The 13,472-nt window shown below is 49.2% G+C and overlaps 5 protein-coding genes across 5 annotated transcripts; 3 read left to right on the forward strand and 2 right to left on the reverse strand.

Annotated features, from left to right (window-relative positions):
- Positions 1-1,233: 1,233 nt before the first annotated feature.
- On the reverse strand, positions 1,234-2,074 carry G6M90_00g067400 (uncharacterized protein; the record flags this gene model as incomplete). Its single annotated transcript, XM_014685013.2, has 3 exons — positions 1,234-1,273; positions 1,334-1,388; positions 1,438-2,074. The coding sequence occupies 3 exons, from the start codon at positions 2,072-2,074 to the stop codon at positions 1,234-1,236; spliced, it is 732 nt and encodes a 243-aa protein (XP_014540499.2).
- A 2,417-nt stretch (positions 2,075-4,491) lies between these two features.
- G6M90_00g067410 (uncharacterized protein) lies at positions 4,492-5,487 on the forward strand (the record flags this gene model as incomplete). The annotated part of the gene is made up of 7 exons (XM_066130853.1): positions 4,492-4,608; positions 4,672-4,743; positions 4,807-4,857; positions 4,913-4,954; positions 5,030-5,089; positions 5,151-5,192; positions 5,266-5,487. 7 exons carry the CDS (start codon positions 4,492-4,494, stop codon positions 5,485-5,487), a joined length of 606 nt encoding a protein of 201 aa, XP_065986936.1.
- A 2,786-nt stretch (positions 5,488-8,273) lies between these two features.
- G6M90_00g067420 (uncharacterized protein) lies at positions 8,274-9,038 on the reverse strand (the record flags this gene model as incomplete). The annotated part of the gene is made up of 1 exon (XM_014685014.1): positions 8,274-9,038. One exon carries the CDS (start codon positions 9,036-9,038, stop codon positions 8,274-8,276), a length of 765 nt encoding a protein of 254 aa, XP_014540500.1.
- Positions 9,039-11,411: 2,373 nt separating this feature from the next.
- Positions 11,412-11,543, forward strand: G6M90_00g067430 (uncharacterized protein; the record flags this gene model as incomplete). The annotated part of the gene is made up of 1 exon (XM_066130854.1): positions 11,412-11,543. The coding sequence occupies one exon, from the start codon at positions 11,412-11,414 to the stop codon at positions 11,541-11,543; it is 132 nt and encodes a 43-aa protein (XP_065987179.1).
- A 783-nt stretch (positions 11,544-12,326) lies between these two features.
- G6M90_00g067440 (uncharacterized protein) lies at positions 12,327-12,800 on the forward strand (the record flags this gene model as incomplete). The annotated part of the gene is made up of 1 exon (XM_014685015.2): positions 12,327-12,800. The coding sequence occupies one exon, from the start codon at positions 12,327-12,329 to the stop codon at positions 12,798-12,800; it is 474 nt and encodes a 157-aa protein (XP_014540501.2).
- Between the last annotated feature and the right edge of the window lie 672 nt (positions 12,801-13,472).

The following is a 13,472-nucleotide window of genomic DNA, read 5'->3' on the forward strand; positions in this document are numbered from 1 at the left end:
CACTACCCTTCCCCAAGGTCGTATCGAAAAAGGTTCCATACGCAAATAAGTATACTTGCGCGGAGATGCATATTCCATCCGCAAGAGGCCCGTGATTTCTTGCATGCAGGTAACTCAGGGTCAGCAGCGAATCATGCCGGGCGCATTAACTTGTCTACAGGCCAAGACACGTGGTTCTCTCCAAGCATGAAGAAACTCTGTTATTCCCTTCGCGCTGATTGGTGCTTGTGAACCGGGATGGATCGAAGACGGCCCCATGAGGACTAGTTTCCGATGCATTAGTTATGGGAGGCGGATTTTGACAACCTTGATGTCATGCGAGGGCTACGATCACGGGACCTAGGGTAGGAGACCCTCACTGGCTTCTTGTTCTTGAATTTTTAAAGAGCTCTCTGGTCAATTCGGTCTTGAGGAAGACCAAGGACCTTGAATACTAAAGGCTGTTATTAAATAAATTGAGCCATAATACTTTGAGCCTTTGGCCCTTAGCACATTTGAACACCCGCATTTGTTGCCACGTGTTGAACATGGGAACACGGGACTAGCCGTTATTAGTCGAGCTGCGGCTGCTTTGGCTCAAAAATCAGCGCATGGCACGGCCCCTGGGATCGGATGCAAGATCACGAGATCACGAACCCGACACAATAAAGGCGAATATTTCCGTTGTTCCGCGAGTGTGCGCATTATATCCTCTCCATGTTTGGACAGGGGTTGGCGCATGTCACTGTATTTTCAGGCGCGACGAAATTCAGAATGCTCAATGTCGTCATTTACTTTCTGGGGTGCTGCAGACATCTCCTGACGGTCAAGGTTCCAACACGTGTAGGTATAGGACTGGTATTAGTCACCTTGAACAGTTTTAAGACGTCAAGTTTATCACCTTATTTTTTAGGGTTTATAGCGAAAAATGGTCATGGGAAACATACAACTTTGGGCTTGATAGTTTGTATCATCTTCTTTAGCAATAACTACCCTGAAGCAATTCCGCTGTAAAGGCCACTTAATAGGTGGCGTCATCAATATACTTAGGATTCTGTACCTCGGGATGGAGTTCTGTAGCCAATACCCCTGTAAGCATAGAGCGTGTGAAAAGAGTTGATACTTATACTCAGTGAGAATTTCCTCCTGAATTCCCTCCCCTCCCCGTGAGCAACCATCTTATCCCAACCGCACTCGGACATGTTCATCATCTCGTATTGCCACACTTTGATTCGCGGCTTGCGCGGGCATACATCACATGAGCCCGGGAGATACCGACGCCCCAATAGAAAATCTAATGTCGGAATGATATCAGTACCTCTCAACGACTTTTCGGCCTTGGAGAGTGAATTACCTCGTCGCCTTGGCTTCCTTGTATGCTGGTCCTTTCGTGCCTTGTATCCTCTGCGCTACCATCCTATTAGACGAAATAGCTACAGCCTAGCGAGTCAAACTTACCAATGTCGTCGAGATGCTTGGGAGAATTGCCCTCTGTCTGTTCCCACCATGCGCGCAGCATCCAAGCTGACACGAGTGCGTCGCAATCCTCGGTGGTCATTTTTCCATGGAGCATGAGGCTTCTGGAATCCTTGCCATCGGACTCTGTAGCCAACAGACAGCGCTCTGCATTGCGCCATTCATAGTCTACATCTCTCTTTTTACCCGGCACTGCCGAGAATAGCAGGTCGGAGTGCTTCTCGCAGTCGGGCGTTGACTGGCTAGCCCGGGAAAAGTTGAAGCCCTTTTTAGATGAAAATCGGCTAGGGCGAAAAAGCTGGAGGGTGAACGAACACAAACCGGTTTGTTCGTTGTGTTTGGCGTAGAAGCTGACGGGCGTCACGGTATCTGGGGACCGACACACTAAATCAAAGATGTGGCAATGCGAAATTGTAGCCGGAGAGCCGTCGCCGTTGTCTTCTTTTTCGGACACGCCCAGCCGTTCAACTCGTACATTTTGATTCGTATCGATGAGATAGTTCAGTGAGTGGGACAACTTGTATAGTTTGCACGCTTCGTCATCACCGGCGCAGATGTAGCGCCCTTGAACACGGAGCGTTGTTGGAAATATAATTTGACATGGCTCGTCGATCGGCATTTGGCAGTTGTGCTTGTTAACACGGATAGTGTCAACGGAACAGAAGGGGTTTAATTGCTCAGCAATAAAGCGCGTTCTTTTTCTTGACAGATAGCAATTTAAAATAGTGCTTTCTAGGACGTTGCAGGATGCCAGAGAACAACAAGTATGTGGAGAGGCTCTCCGCATTATATGCCCTTTTCGAAAGATTTGCATAGGGTGGCTGATGGTCTGAAATTCATGGTTCGGCCCGCATAGCCACTATCTTGGCAATGGGTCGGTGTAGGTTATGACTACACAACGTCGCCATTTTCGGGGCGAAGCACACACTGCCCGGTCACGAGGGCGACAACGTTGCTTCATGGCAACTTGGCAGCGACAACATAACGGGTCTGCCAGACGAGCCTATTATCTTCGGTTGTCCTCTATTCTTGAAGAGTCATGGAGAACCAGCATGTGGTTGCACCATCCAGGTCAACTTCAGTACAGTAACGGCCCTGGAAAAGACCCTGATTGATTTGCAACAGTGTCAATATTGTTACCAAAGTGTAGCTTGTGCAGCCAAAGCGCGAATAATGCCATGGATATTGCAGCATGACGCGCGGTGCAATTTAAGAAATGATACAGGAATAACTGTCTGAAATGCTCGCAGTCACCTTGAAAGCAATCGAGTTAGTTGAGCAAGTGCCACATACTATCCGATATCTGCCAGAGGTTTGAGCTGAAGAGTTTGGGGACTATCTTCGTGGCTTGGCGGCCAAATCCTGACTGAAAAGCAGCAGTGAGGGATTCCGACAGCGGTCTAGCTGGACCTCCTCATGCAAGAGTGGCAAGCAGCTCAGTAATAGGCCCTGATGATGCTGAACTCTAATCAATAATAGACGTCATGTTGAGGTCGTCATCGACATGGAGGTTGCCGACGTCAAGGTCTGTGACAAGGGCTCAATAGAGGGCTTAGAGCAATTTGGCTCAATTCAGCTAATAACAGTCTTTGGTATCAAAGGTCCTTGGTTTTCCTCAAGGCCTCGGTCGCCAAAGACGGCTTTAAATACAAGAAGTCGGTGAGGGACTTTGCCCTAGGTCTCGTGACCGTAGCCCTTGTGTAACCATGCATTTCCGTGTAACAGGATCAGAAAGGGTGAAGCAGCCCTCAAGTGTGGAAGAAAGGGAGAGTATCATTTCAAAGAAGAACTGCCCTGCAATGCAGTGGAACAGTCGAGTCATATTATGATTGATTTTCTGGCTAATAGTGACCCTTTCATTCCAGCGCTGCGCTGCTGTCCTTGAGGAGCAATGCTCCTACCAGACGATATACTCCCTGATAGCCCGGCTCATGAAGCTTCGTTCCGCTCACCGCTGTCTGTAAATGCTGAAAATGAAGATTTGATGAGTGAAGCAACATGTCTGCCGACTCGGAACGGCCACCTCGAGACTGTACCGCTTTTGCATGAGAAGACTGCTGCTCGAAAACCGGCAAATGACTGACTAGGACGTCGTGAACGTAGATGACAACAGGGCGGCACAGAAAACGCAGGCGGGATTTTGCTAGGGCCCTGTCCTCTTATATGATGCGGTAAATGACGCCTGGCAGTATGTATTGGTGATCATATCTCACTGCACCCATTTGCAGGTCGGCCCGGGCCTTGTCATGACCAAACATGAGCAAGAAAGCATACCCCTGCGACATTAAACAAAACCCAATATACGTAGGCTGGTCGAAACCTGACTAGCATCTTATCATTCGTGAACCATTCGGTCAATATCGAGCATAATGCGCGTAAATTACATGAAAGCCAAGCGCCCCCCACTCCGGCAGGGGTCATGACAATACTCTCGGTTGTAGTCCCATCAAGAAGCTGCATTTATACCAATTTAGCCGTGGTACCTGCTATCCATGGTGGTGTCAGGAATACAGCCCAGGACATCTGGTAATAGCCCGCGGGTTCGCAACAAGCTGACTCTCGGGCACCGCGAACCTACGGGACGGTTGGCCTCTCGTCCCAATTACGCAAAGTTCCAAGTCAGTTGGCAATGTCAATGTTCTGGTGTGTGCCTTATTCGGCCGCAGGGGGGCGTTTGGGCTTGTGAAAAACTGGCTTGTGCCACGCTGTCCATATTGCTAGTCATGTATAGTATCGACCCTTGCTTTGTGTTTCATTGCTCTACCGGTTGTTACTGCTCTCGAGTCAGATTCTCCCACCGGCAGCACTGACATTTGTGGGGGGCGGGTCAGTAATATGCTTTTCTTAGAAAGCATTGACCGTCATGCTTAAATTGCTGTCTATTTTAACCGACTATCCAATGCACTATATTCTGTCCGGGTTTTTAGTTATAAGTCGCAAGAAATCCGCCAACTCGATCCATATCCCACTCACAGTTTCATCTCTCTCGAATTACCCTACAAATCTCCCAAGGACAATTTTTACTAGCATATTACCATGAAGCTCTTGGCTGCGACTATTGCTCTTTCCGCACTTGCTGCGGCTGTTCCGCAGCGCCCAGACATGTTATACATGGTTACAGGACCTTGTACGGACCTTAGAAACACTATTTGCGTAAGGGGTTCCTACTAGTGCGCCGTTGAGGTCTTGACAGTATACTAAACTCTAGAGATGTAGGGCGTAAATGACATGGTAGAGGATCCTAACGTCAAGGGCAACCGCATTAGCTGTCGCTTTTACCAAGGCGAGGTAAGAGAAGTTATAAAAGACACAAGAATATACTAAATTATACTAACACACTTCTTCTAATAGAAGCAAGATGACCTTCTCTGCCAGGTTAATCAGTTGTCAAAGGGCCAACAAGTAAGCCGTCTTGCAAAGTCAAATTCTTCATGGACTAACCCGTAATTTCTTCCAGGCAAAAGACGACGCTTCAGAGATCTGTGGCGCACTGGGCGGTGTAAGCATCCTGGCTGTATTTCCCGGCAAATAAATATAAGACTTGGTTGTACTAATACCGCGCGACGCTTTACAGTGCACTTGCGCGTGGTCGACTACGGAGAGAAAGATTCGCAAAAGAATCGGCGGCCGAATCGTTGGTACCCCCCTCATAACATTGAAGGCAGCATTGGATGCGTGCTGACACTAGCTACAAGGTCAATTTCAATTGTCTGCCGAACCCCAAGTCGAAAAACACTGTAAGTTCATAGATGAATAGTAACACCTTTCCCTTTACATGGCTTATCATACTCACACTATGGGAAAATGTAGCCTGCAGCCAGGGAACAATTCCTTAAATCAATTGATGAGGCTGCGGCAGAGGCGTGTTTCTGGGAAAAAGAAATGGACGAGTCTACTTGTCAAAGTTACAAGTTGGATTGCATTCATACGTTGTCCGAGGGTGAACATGAGGACCCTATTACCCCAGATCAAGTCGAGAGGTGTGTCCGCGACAGGATCCGGGAGAATCGCGCACCTAGCACCGCACGTTAGAGCAGCGCTATTACACCCAGTGCCCCGACTTGGATACTCAAGTGCTACTTGACTTTTACTTTCATCAAACTTACCACGTATTAAGTACGTTTTCACAAACTTGGGATAAGCTTTAAGCTTACTTAAGCGTTTTATAGACACATATGTAGGCAAATAAATTTATCTGCCCCATCATCTTAGTCTACACGAGTAGACCTCGGGAGCCGAGATTGAAATGTGAGCTTTTAAATCCATGAGCGTAGGGAGATAGTTCATGGGTCGCTTTGTGCCAGGAGCCCGTCTGGAGGGCAAGATGGAACGGACCTCGAAGATTTACGGGAAAGACTCCATTGAACGGCCCAAAAGCTTGTTCGTGAGGAGGAGTTTGATGTTGCTTGCCAAAAGATGCCGTGGACGCTGGGATCTGGTTCTTCTCAGACTAAACAGCGCTGAGCGCCCAACGGGTGTGCTTTCCAACAACGCCACGGCTGAGTCTACAGAGACCAAGAACTTACCGCCCCATGACGTGGTTGGCTGACGTTTAAGTTTGATATGCTCTACACGCTGGCATTATCAAGTACAGGATACACGAGCACTGCTTGTTGCCGACGTTTGTAGAGAAAGCCCAGAGCCGCTGAGGTATGTAAAACTCTTTTAGCTTTGTGTCATGTCTTGACTGTTCGTGACCTGTGACACGGCATTCGCTCCGATTAGGTGCGCAGAATATTCTTGGACGCCGAAACATGTGGTGAGTCGACGGTTGCGGACGGGCAAAGCATGTGGCTGAATATCGTTCAAAGCAACATTGAAGGTTAATTCCCATGCGAAACCTACTGCCGCAGCTTGTCGAGTCGGGGGATGCACCTCGGCTAGCATATATATAAATCCATCAGAGCGACTGTGAAAGCACTTGCATTGCAGCCAGAACAACATCCAGCGTCCATCTTTACTCCTCAGCAATTGAGAATGCGACACTCTACGGCAACGCTAGCTCTCGGGACGTGTGTCCTTTGGCTGCTCGTGGCGGCCTCCGCAGCACGTCTCGACGAACAGCACCTCTTGTCACACGAAAATATCCAACATGGGGCGTCTCGAATTTCGAATGACTGCGACTTGGATTACTACTGCCGTCACGACAGATGTAGACCTGGATGCGATCGTCATCGACGATGCAAGGAGCCCGCCGGGGGCCTGCCGCACAAGATTTGTTTGCTCGACAATACGTGCGCCTCGGGTCGCCGCGCGAGTCAAGACTGCGCAACAGGCGAAATATGCTCTCTTAATGAGTGCCAGAGCCGTCCTACCTGTGACCTGAGGCGAGGAGGCAGTCCATGCACCGGCACGAATCAACAGATTGCATTCTTCCCCGGCACCTTTACCCAAGACCAGTGCGATGCTGCATGTAGAGAGGCTTCAACCAACTGCCGGTCGTTCGCAGTGGCGGCGGAAGGTGGTCCGTATGGATGCTATCTCTACAACCGAGACGTTTCCATCTGCGGTGGTCAGCCTGGTGCCGCTAACTGGGCCTATTCCGACCGCAACTGCCCTCATTCATGGACGAGGCCTGTGTGTGATTTGAAGGGAGGCGGCAGCTATTGTACTAACAGCCCGAGACAAATTACATTTATCTCGGGCACATTCACGCCCGCTCAGTGCGGCGAAGAATGCAAGGCTACTTTGAATTGTCGGTCGTTTGCGTTGGCCTCTGCAGGGGGGCCGTATGGATGCTATCTCTATAATTATAGCGTTTCAGTATGTCACGGCGAGCCGGGTGCAAGTAACTGGGCCTATTATGACAAGAACTGCGAGGCATACGATTCAATTTAAAATGGGCTGTAAAGGAATCATGGGACTGTTACGAAAAAGAGTGAGATAATTATAGCTATCGTCTAACTATAAGGTGGTAGGTTTCTGGGATAATTTCATGTGTATCGCATCAAATGCTTTTGAAACCTCTCTACACTCGCTAGTATCAACAACTAATAATGTCTCATAACAGCAGTCAAATATCCACAACATATTATCTGAATGAACAAGAGCGGCTCTGCTGCCACTTGTCCATGGAGGTTAGCTCATATACTTGTTGAGGAGCGACAGCAACGAAAGCGTTTCTGTTTTGCTAAACACCGTCCATATTACGACGAGGCATAACTGAAGCGATGCAATGCTTCGAGTCAGGCAAGGAGGTTGTATTTCATGATTTGCACGTCGTCCCATTAGCGTACAACTGCCGCCGACTTGCTCTTTATCATTGCCATGAATAACTCAACTCTTCGTCCAGGGCACTATTTCAGCTGTAAAACATTAATTAATTACGCAGTAAAAGGGAGACACAAAGCAGGGCAACATGACATTTCTATTGCTTCATCTGGAGAGCGCTTCAACGACGTTATAATAGCAGCCAGATTTAGCGGCATTCACCGCTGGCCCCGATAGCTAGGCTCGATGCAAGTACTCAAGATGTCAATTATACACTCTGATTATGACCAGTGCTATAACTGCTGATCAGGACAGCTGCCGACCCTTCAGCCCATTCTACCCCTTGCACCACCGCTGAGAAGGACAGTATTTTATGCGGTTTAGCACATTTTACCAATAATTTACACAGGAAACCATCTTCAGTTATGATTTGATCTTTTTATTCTTGATTGATGTTATAGCATTGGTGAACCGCAATGCCCTGAGTCATGAATCCTGCGCCTTATAGTACTTGAACCACCATAATTGACCAGTATTTGACCTGTCCATTGTCCGCCAACCAAAGCATTATAGTAAAGCTGGCCAGACTTCCCGGAGCCTTGATAAAATCAGTACATGTTGTTTTGAAAGGAGATGACAGATGGCCCGTCCGACATGGATGACTGAGGCACTTGGCGATCGCCTCGCCATTCGTTCCGCCACCAGAAATTATACCAAAGTTGGCCACTTTTCCTACTACCTTGGTAAAAACAATAGAGTATATCGTCAATGACGTTGATGGCTGATGGCTGATCTGATAGAGATGTGCCAGAGACTTGCTGATCGCCTTCCCAGCCCTCTGCACTCAGGATGTTATACCAAAGCTGGCCACTGTCCCCGGCACCTTGGTGGAAGCAATATAAATTGTTCCCAAAAACGACTGCTGACGGCCCAGCTGATAGGGTCGTGTCAGGGACTTCTTGTTCGCCTTCCCAGTGGTCCCCATCTAAAACATTATACCAAAGACTGCCACTATCACGGCTGCCTTGGTGGAAGCAATAGATTTTGTTGTTGAAAACGACGGCTGATGGCCCGGCTAATAAGCTTGTTCCAGGGACTTGCTTATCGCCTTCCCAGAGGCTCCCATCAAAAACATTATACCAGAGCTCGCCATTATCACCGCTGCCTTGGTGAAAACAATAGATCTTGTTGTCAAAAACCACGGCTGATGGCCCGGCTGATAGGGTTGTTCCAGGGACCTGTTGTTTATTTTCCCAGTACTGCCCATTCGAAACTGCATACCAAAGTTCGCCAGAGTCATTGCCACCTTGGAAGAAGCAGTACATCTTATTGCCTAGAGCAACAGCAGATGGGGAGGCTGTCATGACAGCCATGATGAGAGTGATTTCCAATATGAAGAAAATTTTGATTAGGTCAAATCTTTAACTAGCCAGCCGTACAAGCTCTGCGTCGGATGGCAAGGGTCAATGAGATTGAGGCTTGGAATGGTTTTCAACTCAGTGTAACAATAGTCTTTGGTGTGTAAAAGGCCCTTGGTTTTCGTTTGTCCTTGGTGGGCTCAAGAGACCCTTTTATATTAAGAGTCGGTTAGTCTCTTGCTGACCAACCTCCTGAGGCCTTAGGCCTTTGCCCAGGCATCGTTGAGCTCGCGGTTCAATCCGTGCTTTTGTTATTGTATGACGATGCCGTGCGACATGCGATATAGTACATCTCTTTTATTCAATATGTGTCCTTGCAACACAAAGCTGGCCGAGCTTTACAGTGGTAATTCAATGCTACGCCAGTGGTCAACAAGCAGTGCGGGCACCTATCATAGAGGTAAACAGAGAGACAAGCTGCATCACGATGGCCTAGCTGACACGTGGATACTACTAGGCTTCTGACTGGTGAAGCGAACCTTGACAGTTATGCAGCAGGTCAAATAGAGACATAGCATGACCGGCAGCAGCAACCACTATTCACGATAGGCTCTAGGATGCGCTATTAAGCATGACAACACGATATCTGGTTGACTTGTCACCTGCATCACGCTGCATGCCAGCCGCCAGCACAACCCTACCCTGACATTGCTTCTGGCGTTGCAGACTGCTTATTTTTTCTTTTGTCTCTCCATTGCACTGGAGTTGGGGATCGCACAACTTCCCGATATGTCAGTCACTGCCAAAAACTTGACTCGACCACGCCCAGGTTCCTACATCAAGCTTGCTACTGCTCACCTTGTGACCAGGAGATGCCGAAGACGTGATGTTGGTAACATGCCGATATCTGTACCTGCACCAGTGTATTCATCGCATCGCTATACTTTCTGTGTCATTCTCATGGCACCTCACAGTCCTGTGGCCTAGTACAGCTTGATCACCGTGGACAACTGTTGGTTAGTAATAGTACATGGTGTCGCTCCCAATACCACCTTTCAGTCTATTTTCCTCGCATCGGTAAGGCCTAGCCTTCATAGGCTATCCGTGAAAGAGGGGGGAACAAAAAGAGTAATGCTTCTCATTGCTTCTGCGGACGCTTTGTAACTGGGCGCTAGGTTTCCGCTAGGCGCACAATCTATTCTTCCTTTTGGGCAGTGCTTCGCTTGCTCTAGTGCTCCCTGCACGCTAGATAGCTTACGGGCTCACTTGCTTAGAATTCCCAAACCTGCAGAACTCATAATGCAGTAGCCGGCATGTGCAGATGGGAACCCCGGAGTAGGGTGGCGGGAGGTTGTAGGCTCGCAGCCAACGACCGCCATGATTGGTACAGCCAATTGGAATTCGGAGGTGGCTTCATACCTCAGGTAATACGCAATCCCTGTCTGTTCAAGCAATTTTTCGCATTCGCGTACCAGCTGAACCCGGAAGTAAAGTAAGAACCGCAGATACATGAAACTGCTGAGTAAAATCCGATGCCGCTATAACTATAAGTCACACCAACTTCTATGGTCGGTCCTGACACTCTAGTTACACCAGACGGCAGGATACTCAAGCATCTACATCCGGTTGGCCAGAAGCAAGGAACAGGCTATCACACGGCAGAGACTCGCACTTGCAGGGCCTGGCCAAGGCTCGATGGGCAGGGCTGGCCATATTCATTGCATTGAAACACAGTGTGGCTAACAGACAGACAGCCGGGAGGCCGAGTACGGCTGCAGGACAGCTTCGTCATGGCCACCGGCCGTCTGTTACGTTGTAGCATGTTTCAAGCTTTTGTCTTGGTACCTGACTTGTGTTTAAGATACCTTCATCTGCCCAAGGGCCTACATGCGGTATGTAAACTTAAGCCCAATTGCGAGGTATCTCTCCATGTTGGACCTGGCATTGTATTGACACACAAGGAGGGTATGTTTTGCTAACCATCCATCAATGTCATCGAAGTGACCCGTGGGCCCCGCAATGAAGTGGAGTCAACCCTGGTCCTGGCGGTGGCTCGGGCCTGTCTCCCGCTGTGGGGCAATGCAAACGCCACAAGACCGGGGATGCAAGTTGACATGGACGTTTGATACATCCTACCAGTCAAGTTGAGACGTCTTCATGATGTGTTTTGGTCTTGTATGTAGGGAGATTTTCAGTACGGTATAAGAGAGCCAGGGCCGGGAAAAAAAGTACCGATAATTCAGCAGGGTAACTGGGCGTGGAAGGGTTGGTTCATATATCTGCTAAGTTCATAATCGCAATCTTATAAAATGGAAAATCATGATAAATGGAGGCATTTTAGGGCCTCAAATAATAGCTTTATTAATGAAAATAATAGCGATGACGACGATGAAGTCTGACAAAGCATCACGCGAGGCATTTTTCCTTGCCGTGGAAGGCGGCCTCGTCCCTCTCATGGATCTCTTCAGCGATGGCTGGATCAACGACGAAGACGCTGAAGGATACTCGCCGCTGCTATGAGCGGCCAAGAAAGGCCGCGAAGACGCGGTGCAGTGGCTCCTGGAGAGAGGCACAAACTCGGGGGCTACGACACCAGATCAGTCCACGGCACTTCACCTGTTGTGGAGGATCGGGCGGACTAACATGGCGAGGAATTTTGTCACTCACGGTATCCCAGCCAACACATGCAACAAGCTCGGGTACAGCCCTATCAAATACGCAGCGGAGGGCGGCTTCAACGACCTGGTTCGCCTGCTGACTAAAGAGTATGCGGTACACGTAAATCACATGGAAGCACAGGGAACAACTACAGCGCTCCACCTAGCGGCAAAATATGGACATTCTTCGACCTGTAGGATATTACTCGGCAAGGGTGGAAATATCGAGACTTTGGACACTGAATGTGAAACCCCTGTGAGCTTAGCAAGGAAATATTGAGGGATCAACAGAAAATGTCTCACCAGACTCTGACAGTAAAAAATCACAGCAAATGACGAGCACAAACAGCCCGGACGGACAGTATCATATCTATTACACCTGGCGGCTTAGCTTGGCGACTTTAGCACGGCATAGTTGCTACTCGGGTACAAGAAGTATATAAACCGCCATGCCTACAGGGCAGCTTTGAACGAAACGGCCTACTCTGGGCACTTGGAAATCATGAGACTGCTGCTTGAAAATCGGCAAGTGACAGACAGGGACATTGTACGCGCAGATGGGAGCACAGCCTTGCACTGGGCGAGCCGAAACGGGCATTGCGATATTATTCCGCTTCGTCTGAGCACAGGACTCGTCGATGTCAACATGCCAGACGCAGCTGGGAAGAGAGCGCTTCACTCGGCTGCAGCCAAGGGCCACGTTGGGGTGGTTCACATCCTCTTGGATCAAGGGTCCAGGGCAGACTTGGAAAGCACATGCGGCGATTACGCCATCCACGATGCTTCGGCGAATGGGCATGTTGACGTGGTCGAAGCCCTGGCAGGGAAGATGAGTGACATTCTGATAACAGGCAGCAAGGGCACGACTTTGACGCTTGCAGTCGTGAACCAGCACTCTTCTGTGGTCAAGTTCATCCTCCGTTATGCGAGAACGCGGGTGATCCGGGTGAGTCGGCTGAGTCGCCTGCTCTACAAGGCCGTCGAGAATGGCGACGTGGTAACTCTCGATATGCTGCTCCGGCACGCAGACGAAACGAATCCACCAGAATCGACGACTTTCCGCTACGGGAGGCTGCTGCGGCCGGTCGCAACGCCGAGCAGATGCTCAGTTTGCTGCTAGCGATGGTTTCAGCCAACACCGAGATAACACGGCTGCTCCTGTCCGCAGGGGCCGATGTGAATATCAGTTGCGACAATCACGCGACGCCCGTCGTTTTCGCAGCCGAGCAAGGCAGTACGGAATGCGTTCGGCTGCTCTTACTAGCTGGTGTTGACAGCACGGCCGTGAACGAGTTTGGCATGAGGGCGCTGCATGACGCGGCACAAGACGGCTATTGTTACACGGATGTCACGTTGCCATAAAGGCACGGGCCGTACCTTGAACATGACGATAGTTACACAAGGGCTCGAGACCTAACGGGGGCCTCAGGCACCCAGGACAGCCCTTTAACCGCCTCTTGATATAAATAAGGGTCATCTGCCCCTCGAGGCCTTGAGGAAAACTAAGGACCTTTGATATCAAAGCGAATTATTAGCTGAATATCGAACATTGTTCCAAGCCCTATAATTATAGCCCTTGTCACAAATAACAGTCTTCCCTTAAAGGTATAAATCCTTCCATCCTTAGCTAGCAAGCAACCAGCCTCTGCTAAATCAATAAGGATGTATCAGACCTCTTTCTAGCAAGCAACTAGCCTCTGCTAAAATCACAAGGAGGTCATAGGAGCATTTTCGCGCTGGTAGTCAGACCCCCTGACACTAGGTCCTGCGGATCATCATCATCAACATCATC

The sequence above is a fragment of the Metarhizium brunneum genome, chromosome 4, assembly GCF_013426205.1.
Source record: "Metarhizium brunneum chromosome 4, complete sequence".
NCBI classification, from domain to species: Eukaryota; Fungi; Ascomycota; class Sordariomycetes; order Hypocreales; family Clavicipitaceae; genus Metarhizium; species Metarhizium brunneum.